The sequence below is a fragment of the Rhinoderma darwinii genome, chromosome 7, assembly GCF_050947455.1.
Source record: "Rhinoderma darwinii isolate aRhiDar2 chromosome 7, aRhiDar2.hap1, whole genome shotgun sequence".
In the NCBI taxonomy this organism is placed as follows: domain Eukaryota; kingdom Metazoa; phylum Chordata; class Amphibia; order Anura; family Rhinodermatidae; genus Rhinoderma; species Rhinoderma darwinii.
The window spans coordinates 10,174,431-10,192,437 of record NC_134693.1 but is presented as its reverse complement, the minus strand read 5'-3'; the positions used below and the strand labels follow the sequence as shown (position 1 = coordinate 10,192,437).

The window sequence follows — 18,007 nt, the reverse complement described above, 5'->3', positions numbered from 1 at the left end:
AGACCTCTTTTATAAGGTCATAAAATGGCTCTCCAATCAACTAACATCCCTATATTTTACTGTAGGAGACACAATATTCCCTAACATTACCAAGGCCACCTCTTCCCAGTTTATAAAATGCTCCATGGGGGCGATCGAGTTTGAACCGTTCCCTGTAGTCAATGCAAAACACACTTGCAGAAGTTCCCTCCAGAGATGAGTCTCCTCTACTGGTCACGTCCAGGTCTTTAGCCAATAATCTGGTGAGCAGGGTCACTTATTTGCTATATCATGGACTAAAAAGTTGCACACGGCCAATAGAAGGGACTACTCTTTGCCCCGGACTCCTGGAAGCATAAGCAAGAACTATTTTGGGGCTCGATCTCGCCTCACCCCAGCATTGCTCAGAGGATCTGCTCACTCTACTTTGTGTATTTCATAAGGAGAAAGGGGTGAAACGTTCTCTTATAAAAGGTCTGGTCTTCAAAAGTCTCCTATATCCACCACCAAATGGCTCTTGATGTTCCAAAAACCCATAGGTCCTTCAAACTTCGTTCTAAAGGTTCCGGGTCACCACCCTTTTATTCAGATCCAGTAGATCACTATACCATGCGCTGTCACCCTGAGGGCCGGTGGTTTACTTCCTCTCTAGGAGGCCAATCCACGACATTGAAGTGCAGATTATTTGGTGTGGACAAAGACGAAGGGAAAATAGAAGAGTGATTCTTACTAATGGAGTCCTATTTTTTTCCCCCACGTGATTTTAACCATATGGCTTAAAAAAAAAAAAAAAAAAAAAAAAAAGGTCTTCCAAAAAGTCATTGGATGAGAACTACAGATTTTAAGAAACTTAATAAATATAAAATCTGTTCGACAAGGCAAAAAATTAAACTGGGCCAAGCTCGGGCGAATTGTGGGTAATGTTACAAAGCACCAATATTATTGGTAGTTTATAAAGCCTCGTATGTGAGGATTGTCCCTGACACCTTGTGTATGGCCATCTCAATTTTGTCACATTATGGGGCATTATTTACGGTTAAACCCTTTCCTTACACCTATTTTCTAAAAGTAGATGTAACGTCCTTAATGATCCAACCATCAAGAACCGTAGAGACGATTGTCAAATCTATGGTACTAAACCAACCCAAATTTTATTTTTTATAGGACATGGGGTTATTAGGATTACTTATTCATTTTTGGTCGGGTTATGTCTGCAATGACAAAAACAAAATATTGGCAGAAAAATATCATCCTCGACACGAGTGGTGAGAAAAATAAGACGCATTGATAGAATTTTGTTCCATTTTATGGAAATTTTTTTTTTTTACAAACACACAATATTGATGTAGAATTAGGACATTTTATTAATTCAACCTAAAAACAGGAAATCCCCAGCCCCACACCTGATCTTTAGCTATGGCAAGTGGTTCATCCCGATGTGCCAGCAGGACCATCTGGTCAATCCGCACATTGGGGGCTTTCAATACCATTTTATGATGAAATTGCAGAAACGCTGCCAAAACAGAACTAAAATTTCGGCACAACCTGCCCAGTCTGGTATTCATTTGGCTTAATTTGTATTTAGGACAAAGGGGATATTTTACAGCTCGGAAAACACAAATGCCGCTTCCATAATTCAACTACATACATCAAGATTTACCGCTGCAAAGACTTCACGATGGCGCTTCCAGCTATTCACTGTACCGATTTATCCCACATCAATGACGTATTGCAACAAACAATCAAAAACAGCACAAAAAAAAATTTTTTTTTTTTTTATTAATTAACAACTTTTTCATAATTGGTCTCTTAGAACTTTTTAAAAAAAAAAATTTTTAATTCTTCATGTAATTCTATAGACGCAATATTTACTTATATTACATTGTTCCCGCTGTAAAATAAAATCGCACAATGATCTGAGAAAAAAAATAAATATTAAAATAAAAAATAAAAAATACTAATTATTTCATTGATTTGCATATATTTCCTACGTGGATTCTTTTTGCATCTATGTATATGTGGGTCATTTTTTTTATTTATTTGTCACTAGGCAGAAATTGTAGGCCAGCTTTTGTTAACTCCGAACATAGTCCTGATGCAAGCTGCCTACCTCATTTATAGAAGGGAAAGGACTGGAGTATCAGGTGTCAACTCATTGTTCGCTTGCCAGAATATATATCCATCCACTGTCTGCCTACTGCTAAGTTCTAACTCTTTAACAAATCTGGCCTCAGACAAAATTAAACCACTTCAAAAAGAAAGTTTTTTTTTCTCTTCCCACAACTTTGCCCACATAAGCCAACATTGCACCCCAGCTGCAACTCTCCAAACTTTTTCTGCGGTTGACTGGTTACGAATGATCAAAGGTTAAATTTTATCTAAAAGGTCAACTGCCTTGTGGCAAAGGTGACGACCTTAACAACTAAAAAGTGACTTTGCCACGTGCCTGCTTTAACTCCTCATCTTGATACAGATCGGCCAAATCTAAGAGGGCTCATAAATTTCCTTTCCTTTTTTTTTTTATTATTTCCTATTCCCATTAAAAGAAAAAAATAATAAAAAAAAAACAACAACCCTCTATATCCTAACTTAGAGTTCCCAATTTTTTTAAATTTATCTATGCAAAATCCTAGGAGCTTGAAAACTATGTACCTACATACTTGTTTGGGAAGATTTAATTTTTGACCCTTTCCGTAAATTGCAATAACCCATTTAAGGTTTTCTATTGCTTTATGCCAAGAAGAACAGACAATAGATTTTGTTGAATTTTTTGAAGTTCACTCAAAGTTAGAATCGAGTCCATACAGTTCCTACTACACATACCTGCTTTGTAATTTATCACCCAACGTTACAATAGGTGCTTGCAGACCGTAGAGGGAGAAGCATAGAGGATTACATTGTGGTGGTAAGGACTTTTGTAGAAATTACAAAAATAACTAATAATGTAGATAGATAGTCACATAGATATAGATAGAGATAGTCAGATAGAGATAGATAGATAGATAGATAGATAGATAGATAGATAGATAGATAGATAGATAGATAGATAGATAGATAGATAGATAGATAGATAGATTTACACTGACAAACACTATTTCCCTAATCTTCTAGGTTTATTGTGTCAATGTAGAATTCCCTCATGCAGCAATTAATATTCTATTTTAAGGCAATTTATACCAGACTTAATAATATGTTAATATAAGAAAAATGTGACACTTTGTAGCACACAATGTGTGTACAGTACAATGTACAATGATCTTTGACTGCTACTTATACTACACAACCAGACCATACCAGCACGCAAGCAGTTAAGGGGTCCGGGGCCTGGCAGGTGAAGGGTACTTTAGTATTTGGCATTCTTTAAAGCCTAGACACTTAACTGTTCAAGTGCCGTGAAAATACAGATAAGTCACTCTGCAGCTCAGCCACTAAATAAAAGACGAGGCCTAACTATCAAATCCACCATTCTGCTACTACTAACTCCAACTTGAGAAATTGACCACCCTTCCCCCAACGTGAATTATGACCCTAAAATAGCAGCGACATTAAAAATTTGGTGACAGTCTTGTCCTGCCGGCCTACAGAACACGCAGCAACGCAACAGCTGAGACACTTATAATAGAGGTAATACACCTTTAAAAAAAATAAATATGGTAACAATGTGACATACGTGCTTTGATACATTTTCTGACAAGCAAGACAGCACCACAGGGTATATAAAAGCATTGTGATGTATAGACTGTTAATCGGACAGCCATTTAATAGGAGTCGAGACCCACAGGGATTTCTGATTGTAAATGGCAGTAACGTCCATCATCCGGTTTATTGAAAACCGATCATACGTCTTCTATGAAGTGTCTGAGCCCGTGCATGCCGGTGCCCTTATGTTTTGACTTTTGCAAGCTTTTACATTCATTATTAAGTGCATTTAAGGTTCCTTCCACCTATAGATCAGTCTGCAATGACAAAAGACTGAAGCGTATTTCATGCAAAGCATGGTGCCCAGAATTCAAGGTGAACCTATTTTGCATAATTAAATATTCAAACGCCTCATTTAATAATTGCCCATGTATCAGGTATGTTTATTGTTGCAGTCTACTGAGGGATGGAAACAGAAACCCAGGTGCCACCGTTTTACCATCTCCTAGGTGAGGCTACGACTGACGGCATCTATGGTGCCAAGTTACTGTCACCAAACATTTTGGCACTGAGAGCCTGGACACCTAGCTTATAAAACCGAAACAGAAATCCAGGTGTCCTCGTTCTATCACCACTTATGAAAGGCCACAGGTGACGGTGCCAAATCTCGATCACCAAATATACTACATTTTGGACCAAGGTCGAGAGAAAAAAAAAAATTCCCAAAAATTCCAAAAAATTGCAAACACAGCCACAAGTTGAAGTAGATCGAAAAATGCACTTACCTGCCGAGTGCACAAAGTATGCCAAGTATAAGTCGAGTTCCTTGACCGAAACTCCTATGTGGTGCGGCTGTACGCACAGCCCGTGGTTAGAACACTGAGGAGATTTTATAAGACGTTCGCCATCAGTACTTTCGAGTGGGATACCTTTAAATAAAATCACCATGACCAGGTCCAGTCTCCAGACCTTGTCGGCTTGTCGAAGGCAGTCAATCCTTCTCATCTTTCCTTTCTGGTCAGGGTTGGAGAGAACGCAACATGCCGGCTTTTTCCCTGTAACGGTGAGTACAAAATCCTCTCGATATTCCGGCCTAATATCTTTTCTCAGCTTTGCCAGGAGCCGGGACGCCCATTTCTGTTTCACTTCGGGTTTTTCGCTTAGTAACTCGTCCTTGACGGCTCTTTCCTCCTCTTTTGACATGCGTTTTTCGTGTTTTTTGAAATATTTTCGTTTTCGGGCTTGTAGGTTGAACCACGTGTAGGCAAAGGCCCGCACGTGCGGCAGAAGTGCTTCGATGAAGGGATGGAATTCATCCTGCAGAAGAGAGGGGGAAACACGGAGAAATATAATTATCAAAATAAATTCGGAGCCACCGAAGGAAACAAGCTTTTATTATTGGTCGAAGACATAACACCGAGTTACAGACAAATATTTATATTGTAAATTTAGAGGGACGTAGATACAGTTTAAGAGTTTGCAAGGCCGGAGGGTTCTCCTGGGGGAAATAGAAATGATGGGACTTATTTTCAGGACCAGGCAAAAAAAATATTCAAAAATAAAAACAAAAAATTGCTTAAAATTAAACATTAAAAAAATACAAAAAAAATAGAAAACATCAAGAGGTGATTCTAATGGGTGGTGAGTGGCGTCAATATCCCACTTGTACATATTCTATACTGTGGGACTTCATTATTCCCACTCCTAAAAAATACAAAAACATCAACATTTTAAGTTGGAATCACAGGAACATTTATTGCATTGGAAAAGGCCACGTTTACACCCACAAATCAATACAGCCGTAAAAATGTCATGATTATTGTAAAAATCTAAACTTTTACGAGGCCGGGGAACTGCAGAACTTATTCTTCACCCCACTTGTACTTGTATAACTGGCTCTGAATTATTCATCATGTAATTACAGATCCATTTAATTTAAACCTGACCAAAGATCACAGTTTATCTCCAAATACAAAAAAAAAAACACGGGATAACATTGAGGGGTCGTTCAAAGTGAACCCTTTAAAAGGAAAATATTTTTTTTTTTTTTAAATTTAAAGGAACAGTACTCATTTAAAAAAGTTTTTGAACATTTTTCATCATCAAAGAATATGAACAAGGACCTTCATAGTAAAACATAAAAAGAACTTAAGAAATAAAAAAAGAACTACAGTAAAATCATCAAGACTTTTGAAACCTAAAATAGAACAGTATTTGTCATTAAATATATCTCAAATTTTTGCTTATTAGTTTTAGTTATGAGAATGTGCCGACAAAAACAAGCGCTGCTGTTCCTCAACGCTCATCATCCATGTGGCATAATAAAATATCAGATACTCACAGTGCGAGGAATCAAAATGAAAGAGAATTTTTGTCCATGTGAATTAAGTTAAATATTAAATTGAATATTTTTCTCCTCTCTGATCGGGAATAACAGGTACACTATTTAATAAAGATATTAATATAGAAATATCATGAATATAAAAAGAAAGGGTTAAGTGTCTAGATCTTCAAGTTTAGCTCGTTTTTGAGAAGAAAAAAAAAGTTTGCAAAACGACTTCTTAAACTATTTAGTGCACGGAACATTTTTTAAAGTCATGAAACTCGTTATGATAATAAATCATATTAGCCGAGGAATATTTTTGCTGCTTGGAAGGCCTCAGTTTACGTCCCACATGGGAACCTATTTAGGGTTTCGGAGCACTCACCAACCAAATAGATACAAATAAAAAAAATGACACCTGCATGCAAAACAGGAATCACAGCTACAATTTTTTTGTTCATTATTGCTATGTGGGGGAGGGGGGGGGGGGAGACAAATATAAGAGGTCATGTTTAATTTTTTTCTTAAAATGTTTCAATTTTTTTTTAAATATCCTAGTTCAAGGACAACCTGTACTATGAGGTAAGGCCTTCCTTATACAAGAATGTCTGGATCTAAATCTGAACGGTCAGTTTGCAGGGGAAACGTTTAATATTTACTTCTAGAAGTAGCCTAAAAAAAAAAACAAAAGAAGAGAGAACTCTACTTTGAAACCTTCACATTAATAATTCAGCAGCTATGACTAGACAACTGTTCCGAGCTCGGTTTTAAGCTGCCATTAAAAAAAAAAATCAAAACAATTTCTAAGCTTTAGATAAGCAGGTTACACAAATGTGCTCAGCCAGGGCAGACCCCGTCCATTCCCACACCACGAAACCCTCAATGAGAATTTCACTTTCTGCCACATCACAAAAACTTTTATTTTTGAGAACCAAACCGACTCAAAAAGTTACATGCAATGGACAAAAACCCGGTCGATATCATCCTGTTGAACACAGTAACTCAAACCCAAAGTCACCCCCCTCTGTTCTCGCACTTTCCAGCACAAATTTTCAGTTTAGTATTAAAAAACCAGCAAACGGGGAGACAATACAACGCGACACGTCAATATGCGACCTGGGATAAACGACACTTAAAAAAATAGCTGAAGCAGTTTTTTGTTGTTTTTTTTACATTACAGTATCCTACAGTCGTCCAGGCTCTGAAAAGTTTTGTGTTCCAGACTCCCCCTTCACCTATATACAGAAAGCAAATCTCAGTTTAACCCACCAACTGCCAAAAGCTCTGCTGCTATATAAACCATGGAAAGGAAAGTATCACAAGATATAAATACAGTATAAAAAACACCATAAACCGAACGTACACGTGGATCCTCCAGCAAATCGTTCTACACCAAAGCCCCATATGATCTAATAAATTCTACTTAATAGGCTTCACTTGAACGGAAACAATGCCACAAACTGCAAATAAAGTTCATAGAATAACAAGGATAATAATAAAAGTTCATTTTAGGTCAAGTATTAAGTCGCCATAAAAAGGATAAGGAATTACTACACTCCCAACCACGACTTCAACAGCTTTCATATTTTTCTGCTATAAGACTGGATATTTTATTACACTATGAAATAAAAAAATAAAAAAAGTATAAAAATAATAAAAATATATAAAATGATGACCCACGTAAAAAAGGTAAATTTTGAGAAAACATATACGGCATATGGAAAGCAGTAACACTTCATAAAAGTATGTATATCTGTAATGAACGCCAAGATTATAATATATATATATATATATATATATATATATATATATATATATATATATATATATATATATATAAATAAAAAAAACTTATTTTGGGCTTCGACAAAACTTTGCTAAACCAGGTTAGTAATGCTGCTTGCGGACATGTGCCTTAATTTCACATGTGCATGTAAGGGGCACAGAATTGTTAGGCCTAAGCAATCAGCACATAAATCGCACAGTATACGGGTTACCTTTTGACCTAATTTTTAACTAAAAAATTGCAAACATTTTATCCGGGGATTTTATTAAAGTATATATATTTTGTAAGGCCCATATATAGATACAGTGACATAATGGCTATAAAATGCAGCACAGCTCTACAATCGTAGCCCTAAACACGAACATATACTAGAAGTCTGCCAATAGTTTCCAATGTGCTATTTCCTAATTACAGGTTAAGTAAAATAATTTGTCCCACACCCCTAACCCAAAGGCTATGAGAACTCCAGACAAGTGATTTTTTTCTTTCTTCCTAATGTTTCGGTGCTTAATATCAAAAGATGACAAGTAAAAAAAAAAAAAAAAAAAAATCTAAAATATTAAATAAAATGAAGAGAAAACAGACATGAATCCACTGTACCCAAACACTTGTAGATGGCCAACCAGGAGTGATCGGTGGCAAGGATCTAGATCCAGGAATGAATGTGGAGGCTCCATCCACCTCACCTCCCGTGCCCATTGCCAACCCAAGTGCCATGACCCCCCCCAACATTGTCCCACTGCACCCGCCTGAAGGAGAGGAGATACTACCACAGATCTTGAGCCGCATAGGGTGATATCTGCCTGGTAAAAAAAGTTGCACGTAGAATTCATCCCCCTTGTGTGATAGTCAGCGACCAGAGGGGGAGAGAGACAGATCTGAACTGCCCAGAGAACAGAGACAGCACAGCCAGGACCGGCCCCCACACACACATTGACACACACATACACACACTCACTCTGCAAGGAAATCCACCAACATATTCACACACTACACTACAGTGAACTAGTACAACTAACAAGCTCACTACATATAGAACAGCACAACTAGTCAGCTTAAATACGCAGCGTAAAGTAACTACAATAACCAGCAAATCAATATACACAACTACCAAGCCCTAATGTATGTGCCGGAAACACACAACATCACCAGTGCCCATACACAACTACAACGCACACACACAAACTAGCCAGTGCCCACACACAACTACAACACACACACACACACAACCAGTGCCCATGCACAACTACAATGGACACACACAACAAAGCAGTGACTATACACAAGTACAAAGTGCGCACACGGAAACACACACCTAACCAGTGCCCATGCACAACTACAACACACACCACCAACCAGTTACCCCCTTGCACAATTACACAACACAAATGCACAATTACCCAAGAACACAACTAGCCAGTACACAATTACAATACCCATCACACATTACAATCACAATACCCAGCTCCTATACACACTGTCCTATAGACAACCAATCTAACGAGACAACGCACATGCTCACTGCAATGCAACTCCAGTGCCCACAGTGCTACACCAAGCCAACAGAGAATATAATATTATATCCACTCTTTAATACAAACTAAAAGACACAAACAGCAACACTATATCCAACGCTCATCCACATCCTGACACATAGAGAAAGAAAGCAACTGCAAACACCAGGCTGCCAGCAATCCCCTCACATCCACTGTGCCCTGCAAGAAACCCAGTGACACATGCTGCACATTATACTGCAATCTAGTGTAGAGGCAAAGTGTACAGCAACACCCAGACACAATACTCAGCAACTATCTGCCATGTACAAAGTGACACAAAGCCAAGGCACACACAATAACTGTGCCCAGGATTCCTGCACTGTCTGGGCAGCAGTCACCACACACACTCATGACAAGCCAATAGCAGGCAGCACTACACAACTTCATCCCTCCTGACACTGAAGTGACACTTCCCCAGTGCCAATGTCATTGTGTGTGGGGATCATTAGTGACTGTACACACTGGAGGTGTGCGAGAAATAGTCAATGCACAATGTAACAAAGTAGCAGCAGAAGAAGTAACAATCACCCCAGAGCTGTGCCCACATCCCCTGGCATATGCACTGCAGGGCATCCAGATCTTGGCATCTCTCTCCCTCCCAGACACGTGTAGACAGCTCAGGGCAGATCACAATGCCACCAAGTCAAAGTATATTAATAGCCAAGGCGCCATGAGCCATGTGCCCAGGCTGGTGCAGGCAGAAGTAACTTACCTGGGTGAGGCAGAGCGGGGAGTACATGCTGCTGGGTGTGCAGGGCAGAAAAAAGAAGAAGATCAGGCTTCTTGCTTCTCGCTTTCACATTTCCAACTCTGCAAACTGCAGCTGATCCGCTCCATGAGCTGAACTTTCACCCCCCCAACCCTGTGCACACAGCTCCCCCCGGGGATCCCGCCTGGCATTCGGTGGTGCCCGGCTGCTTGTGCAGGAGCTGCTGTGCCCTGGTCCAGTCCTAGGCTGGGAGCTGGCTGCAAAGCAGGAATAACTTTCCGGATACTGCAGCTCTCAGGCACCCAACCCCCACCCACTACTGCCCCCCCTCTCTTCTTCTCTGATCACAGCGCAGTCTAATCATGCAAAAGGGCTGATCAATAAATGAAATAGTCTATATCAGACCTGGGGGTGGCAGTGCCCAGACATGGTGGTGGTGGTGTTGGGGGAGGTGTTAACCCGCGCTGTGCCAGGGCTTGAGGAGCAGGGAAAGGAGGAGGTGCAGGGGTTAAATGTAGAAGTATGCAGAACTCTCTCTCTCTTTCCGGGACCTGCACCGGTCCCCTCCCTCCGGGCTCCTTATGAAATGAGATTTTCACAATGGCATCGGCTCTGACAAGTGAGAATCTTACAGAAGCTCATATTATGGGACGTGGATGGCAGCAGGGGAGCTGCAGTACATTCAGGGGGTGCAAAGTGACAGCCAAGTGTCAGCAGCGGGTGCAGGACTGGAAGTAGAAGGACAAGAACCGGCAGCTCCCGGCGATAATGTGATTACAGTTGTGCTGTGTTATTAGTTACATTGTTGTTATTGTTACTTTTGTTGTTATTATTATTAGTTTGCAACATATTTTCACCCCGTTCTAAAATAACTTCCCCTGTATTCAGTTATGCGGACTCTGCTGCGCAAAACATGCTGGCACTTGTAGTTCTACCCCAGCTCTAGTTCCCTCCAGTGACAGGCTGTGTGGGTGCAGGACTCTCTACTGGCGGCAAGGGGAACTTGTTTAAATATTTTGTCATTATTATTGCACATTTTTAGTATTTTACCACTGGCAGTATCATCCCAACCCTGAGATGGCACAGCATGCTGGCACTGGTAGTTCTACAATAGCTTTGGTCTCACTGTTACCCCAAGGCTCCTCAGAACACAGACAATTGTCACCAGTATTTAAAAGATGCAGAGTGCTTGGTATCCGTACCAGTCTATGGCAAGTTGGGTTATTAATGTGCTTTTTATTATTATTATTATTATTATTATAATTTTGTCATTATTACTACTATTATTATTATTGTCACTATTATTATCTTTCATTCAAGTCTATAATACAATTCCACTATACAAGAAGGAAGACCTCCGCTATAGGCGGCATGCTGGCATTTATAGTTCTAAAACAACTGCACTTCCAATGCAGTACACAAGTCAAGTGCGTAGTTGTGCCTATAATGCTGGCACTTGTGGTTCTACAACAGGTTATTCCACCCAACTGTCAATAGCACCACCGACCGCTTGGATTTTACAATGATCTTCAGGTCAATGGAAGCTGCTCATTATTTTATATTTTTTCACATAGTAGAACAATATTGTTGAATTACCAGTGACGGCATGGGCACAGCCTGGGACACCACAGCATGCTGGTACTTGTAGTTCTACTAATACTACAGAAAATCACGCATGCAGTTTGTTTTAGTCAAGCACAGGACTGGATACAAAAAAAAAAAGAAATGTATCAGGTTTTTGTTTTTTAAATACTTTTCCTACTTTTTGGATCTACTTCTAGATTTGGTATAAAAAACTGTGGCAGTCGTCACCCGATACGACCGAACGTCATTACCATTTTAACGTTTTGCCACAACCAGGCAAGAATTTCCCATACAGGGCAATATTGTAGCGTAATATCTGCACAACATGTAATTCATATCAGAACGCTCTTCTGGTCATATCTGTGAGTCTATGACCGGCCTCACCTCTGTGATAACTGTATAGTAACGCACCACACACCAGTTTATAGTCATGTATACCACAAGATTGTAACCAAATGGCAGTGCACAAAATAAAAACACCAGTATAAAGTATTGGCGCCCTGTCCGGTCACTCCAGTGTGTCTCAGGCATCTTGTGGGGATTTTTTTCTGGCCTCTACTCTATCTTTACTACTCATTAAACCCCATCTGTTTAACTATTAGTATTTTCAGGAAATCCAGGCGAGGTGCTGGAAGGCCACAGAATTATTTTTGCTTTTGGCTTACACCCCCACAGGCTTTCCATGTTTCCTAGATACTAGATTTTGGCTCTCATTCTGACTTTTGTCCAAGCCACAGAGAGAAGTTATCACACAAATTACTGTCTAAAGTATACATGAAGTCTTATAAACACCAGGGGCTCGCTCTGCCCAACTATTAACCACTTAAAAGCAGCGAGCGCCAAAACGAGATCAATGTGCTGCACACCTCCATCCAGGTCCAAGTGTGTGTATCTGTGTATATAGCTGCGGCATATGCGTGTGTGACCTGTGTATATAGCTGCGGCGTAAGTGTGTGTGACCTGTGTGTATAACTGTGGCATATGTGTGTGATCTGTTTATATAACTGAACGGCGACATATGTATGTATCTGTATATATATATATATATATATATATATATATATATATGTGTGTGTGTGTGTGTATATAATTCTTTGCATCTGTATATATAATATGTGTCTGTCTGCATGTGTATTTGGCCCTATGCACATGGGATTGAAATGCTGCAGATTTGGGCCCTGAAAATCTGCAGCGGATTACAGTACCAAGCATGTGGATGAGACTTGATCAAATGCTGCAGAACATTTTCCGCACGGAAATCAGAGCATGCTGCGGATTTCACTCTTTTCATTGTAGAAGGGGGTGAAATCCGTGGTGGATCTACTGCAAAATCCACACACAACACAGGATTTGCTGAAGGAAAATCTGCAACAAATTTACCAAAAACGATGTGTGTGTATATGTAACGGTGTTCTATTATTGTCTATAAATGTGTATACATCTGTGTACATAAAATGTATATGTGTGTGTGTATCAGGGTTCTGTGTATACATGTGTGTGTATATCTTTGTGTATCTGTGTGTATAATATATATATATATATATAGTCACAGATATTAATATCTTTAGCATCATAAATATATGAGAATAACACATTCAGCGTGTGATCAATCTATGGAGCGCTGGATTTTGTTTTCGGAGGGGTACTACACGTAAACACATACATATAATCCATTGATAATAATTGTGCAGTAGGGACTACTACTCCTCCTCTCCTATCTGCCATTTCCCCTGCTGCACTGTACACAACTTGCTCCATATTAAAGTTTGAGGTTGAACTTGCTCTGAGGAGCAGCAGAATATTACACAGGGAGCTGGGAGGGGTGAGGGGGACGTGGAGGGGCCTGGGCTTTGTCTCTCTGTACAGTAAATGTCTCTCTCCCTCTCCCAGCAGCAGCAGCTCTTATTCCCCTCAGACTTGTGGTTTCCATATTATGTGAGGGAGGCTTTGGCGCCCTTTGTGCGGCTGTGAGAGGCCTCCCTGCGCCCTCTAGGCTGACACTCCAGCCCAGGCTCAGCTCTCTGCCACCCTAACACTTCCCAGGACGCAAACAAAACCTAAAAACAGGGAAAAGTGGAACTGAAATAAAACAATAGTAAGAAATAAGGAGAGGGGGTGTCTGCTGGAGGGGAGGGGGGAGCAGAGCCACTGGCAGGAGAGCTGGGCGGCAATCCTGGCCTGTGTTCTGGTGCCTTCTGACAGGGTGAAGGAAATGGGGTAAGACAAGGAGCAAATAATCAATTGGAAGCAAAGAATACAAATAAAAATGGCCTTTTATTGAGCTGTTAAAGTGGAAACATGGAGGTGAGTCAGTCAAGAGTTACAGGGAGGCTTTAGCCTTGAATGCCCGCTGGAAATTACTCCTTCCCGGGCTTCTCCTGGCACCGTGCCCAAGAATGCATTTACAATCCACTATATGGGAAACATATATACACACGTACAAAAGGAGCGCATTTACTATGTGGTAAATATACACACAAGTGTGAGGCCGGGGAAGATTATCGGAGGGGTGTCCTCAGTGCACCTCAAATTACCCACAATGTATGATAACATATTCCGTGGCGCTGTACACAGAATACACTCATGTGTGAATATACATTATATACAATGGAACGGAGTCAAATTTCAGTAATTTTACAGTCCTAATATTTGCCTATATTAATGTTGGTCTATAATAAAAGTTCATGAAGTTCTGAAAAATTTCAGCTTGCACCAATACGCAATCAATTTTATCAGACATGCCACTAATGTGACATGGGGACAACTTTAGAAAGTTGTGAGTCTGCAGCGCCATTTTACCCCCTTCCATGGATTTCAGGCCATGCAATGATTAATGGCTGATTTATAGATGTAAGTGAAAGAATGTGAAGATCACAGCCTGGCTCCTAATTACAGGAGAAGGGGGGGCTGACGGCCCCTCTATAGAGCTATAACTCACTAATGTATGGAGCTTTGACACTTGTCTTAAGATCCTGTGTAAGAAGGATCCCATTTACACTGCACCTTACTGCACCAGCGTAGACAACAATGATAGATGAGACCATAGAGGGCGACTGGCAGAATATGGATAATAATGTATTGATTGGAAATGTATATAAAGTACAGGATAATATCACACAGAGGAGAGATACATTGGAATGAGTCTTTATACCTAGTGTAAAGTATATAAACATGTGCATTACAGTCCCATTTATTTCAATGGATACGTCGTCAATATACCTAAAGACCCCAAGATAAATTTTAAAGGTGCAAGAAGCTCTGAATCTGCAGCACATTTATTGTAGCAATCAATGGGGGCTAAGATCCATCTATACATCGAATATCTACTTATTTTAGTTCCGTCCATCAGTCTTACACATAATGTTAATGAGGAGATTAATCCAACATTTAATAAAACATTGTAACGTTATTTGGGTAGTTCCTGACCAGGATCTCAATATATCTAGAGACCCCAGGATAAATGCTAAAGGTGCAAGAAGCTCTGAATACTGCAACACATTGATTCTAGCACTCAATAGGGCCAGGGGCGGGCATAGGCAGCAGTGGGCCCCTATGCAAGAACAGTTTATGGACCCCTTGTTCTCAAATCATAGAGCATCCCCCCTTATCATATAGCACCCCCTCATGTCTCTCCGACCATCAACCAGTAATTATGAGCTATGAAAGTCATTAATTCAGTCCCTTTTGAGGTAGCAAAGGGCCCCCTTAACCTGTGGGCCCCTGCACAGGTCGCACATATGGTATGTATGCCCCTGGATGGGGGGCTCAGCTCAAAGACCCCACTGATGATGTCTCCTGATCTATCACCGTGACATGACAGAAAGTATATTTAAGGCGTAGCTAGAGGGGAATGGCGAGGAATGTGCCAAGGGTGACGGGTGCCAGGGTAGATGTCAACAATTCACCAGGGTATTTAGATACAGGATTAGGGCAGAAAACGGAATATTTGCCCCCAGTGAACTACAAATGTGCCCTGTTCTGCAGGATCAATCATGCATTATTTTCTTTCACTGCATTGAGACTCTGTCCTATAGAAGATAAAGGGTTAATGAAGAGATACAATGTAGCACACAGCCCACAGACCCACATCCTCAGTTTTCCACATTAACACCAAACTTCAGGCAAAGTCTCTGCCCCATGCGGAGCACAAGACCCCCCTGCACCCCCCTATACCAAAGGAGACCCAGAAATGGCCTCGAAACACCCTCCAACCGCAGAATCCCTGCAGCCCATTGGCCATCCCCCCCATCCATCATCAGCTCCTGCAGCAGGATTGGTCAGTCCTGCTCTGTCTAGACACTTCCTTTGTGTCAGGGGGAGGGGAGGCTCATATTCTACATTGTACAGTTCCCTCTTTTATTTATTTTTTTACTTTTTTTCCCTCTCTGCCTGGGATAGAGCAATTGTAAAATGTGCAGAGCTCAGCATTTCTGAGCGCTACAAGAAAAGGAAACCCACCCTTCTCCTGGTGCAGGGGGGCTGGAGGCTGCAGCAGCTCAGACATTGCTGCTATTATTCTGCAAAATGAACATTTACTACTGACCCCCACCCCAAAGTAACACTCAGACCCCCCCTCATCCCTGGACCCCCCCAACCCGCACACATAGAAGACACAAAACATAGCAACATATTAACTAATGCAAAGGAGAAACTTCGTGCAGCCACGTACCATGTCAGGTATAGGAGGGCAGACAGGACGTGGGGGCTTTAAGTGGCTCTGGGGCCGGGCAGCTTCATGGCTGGCAAGCTTTAGGGTAACGGGTAAAGTTGCCCCCCTGTAGCAGTGGGCACGGCTGCACCCCCTGGCTGGGTGGCACGGGCTCAGTCCGTGGCTGTCATGCTTCCTCCCTGGATTGTTTGGGGTCCGGTGCCCGGGGATGTTGTTGGACACTTTGGACAAGTTGCAATCTCTCCGCCAGCTCCTTGTTTATTTCCGCAGTTGTTACAATTTGCATAGTTTCCCCTCTCGACCAATAGGAGAAGGGGAATGGCAGCTCCGGCCGGGGCAACGTTCTAAAGCCCCCGGTGCTAGGCCCCGGCCGGGGGGAGGGGGGAGCGCTGGACAAGATCGCAGCCTGCAGCCTCCTGAGCGCTTGGTGCATTGCTGGGGGAGGGGGAGGGGGAGAACATCGGATTATTTATTATTTACCACTTTATGTTGATTGCAAATAACAAGGAGACAGTGACCGGCGGCCCCAGCGTGGCCATGTACAGCCGGCCTGCCTTCTTCCTGCCTGCCACACTGCCTGCCATCTATTCTGCCTGCCATCTATCCTATTTGCCTGCCTGCCACCCATCTTGTCTGCCGTCTATCCTGCCTGTCACACTGCCTGCCTGTCATCCTGCCTGCCTGCCATCTATCCTGCCTCCTTGCCTGCCATCTACCCTGCCTGTCACCCTGCCTGCCATCTATCCTGTTCCCCTGCCTGTCATCTATCCTGTCCCCCTGCCTGCCATCTATTCTGCCTGTCACCCTGCCTGACATCTATCGTGTCTACCTACCTGTTCTGTAATTCTCACGCTGGAACCTGTACTTCTGTAGTAACCAGAGATGACAGTTCTCTGTAGGTTCCCCCCAATACACCTCAGTATTTGATATATTATCTTCTATCAATTGAAAAATATATTTCTTTCTATCTATCTATCTATCTATCTATCTATCTATCTATCTATCTATCTATCTATCTATCTATCTATCTATCTATCTATCCACCCACCCACCCATCCATCCATCCATCCATCCATCCATCCATCCATCCATCCATCCATCCATCCATCCATCTATCTATCTATCTATCTATCTATCTATCTATCTATCTATCTATCTATCTATCTATCGTCCGTTCATCAGTCTCACATAATGTTAATGATAAGACAAATACAACATTAATTAAACATTGTACAGATATTTGGGTGGTCCCTGTCCAGGACCTTATTTATGGAGAAATAGGACATCAATTTGTTTGCAGGTAACATGAGCCTAAACATCCGCCAGGTACACAGTGATGCTATATACAACTGCCCATAGATGTAAGACGTTTCTTGGCCAATCTCCACAGGATCCGCAGACAATCTAATGCCTATGGGGCCTGGCAGAGCCTCGGCCAAGAGCTGCAGTTGGGTAAAACAAGGTTCTATTGTCCGATCTTATGATGTAAGGTCAAGATAAACATGGACGATAATGGGGAATCAGAACCGATCACTGATGATGGTTCAGCAAATAGATGTTCTATGGTCACATAACCGGCACCTTATAATAGTGCGGGAGCGTTATAAGAGGAGCTGCTGATATCTGTCACACATAAGGATGTAGGGAGGATTTAAGACTATAAAGCTGGTCATATATAATTAGCAATATGTCATCAGATCCACCAACAGTCTAATAGGTATGGGACAGCCTGACAGATATCTCTCATCACAGGAAGCAAATT

At 41.4% G+C, this 18,007-nt stretch overlaps 1 protein-coding gene across 6 annotated transcripts in view; it reads right to left on the bottom strand.

Annotated features, from left to right (window-relative positions):
- Positions 1 to 16,495, bottom strand: part of NFIA (nuclear factor I A) — a 273,748-nt gene extending 257,253 nt beyond the window's left edge. For 5 of the 6 annotated variants that reach the window (XM_075832714.1, XM_075832717.1, XM_075832716.1 and 2 more), the window contains exons 1-2: positions 9,996 to 10,226; positions 4,404 to 4,935 (exon numbers count right to left, since the gene is read on the bottom strand). In XM_075832714.1, the coding sequence (XP_075688829.1) occupies positions 4,404 to 4,935; positions 9,996 to 10,022 (559 nt within the window). In that variant the 5' untranslated portion in view covers positions 10,023 to 10,226. Of the gene's footprint in view, positions 1 to 4,403; positions 4,936 to 9,995; positions 10,227 to 16,245 lie in introns of those variants that run through there. The other variant, XM_075832715.1, reaches the window with a different exon arrangement.
- Positions 16,496 to 18,007: the final 1,512 nt, after the last annotated feature.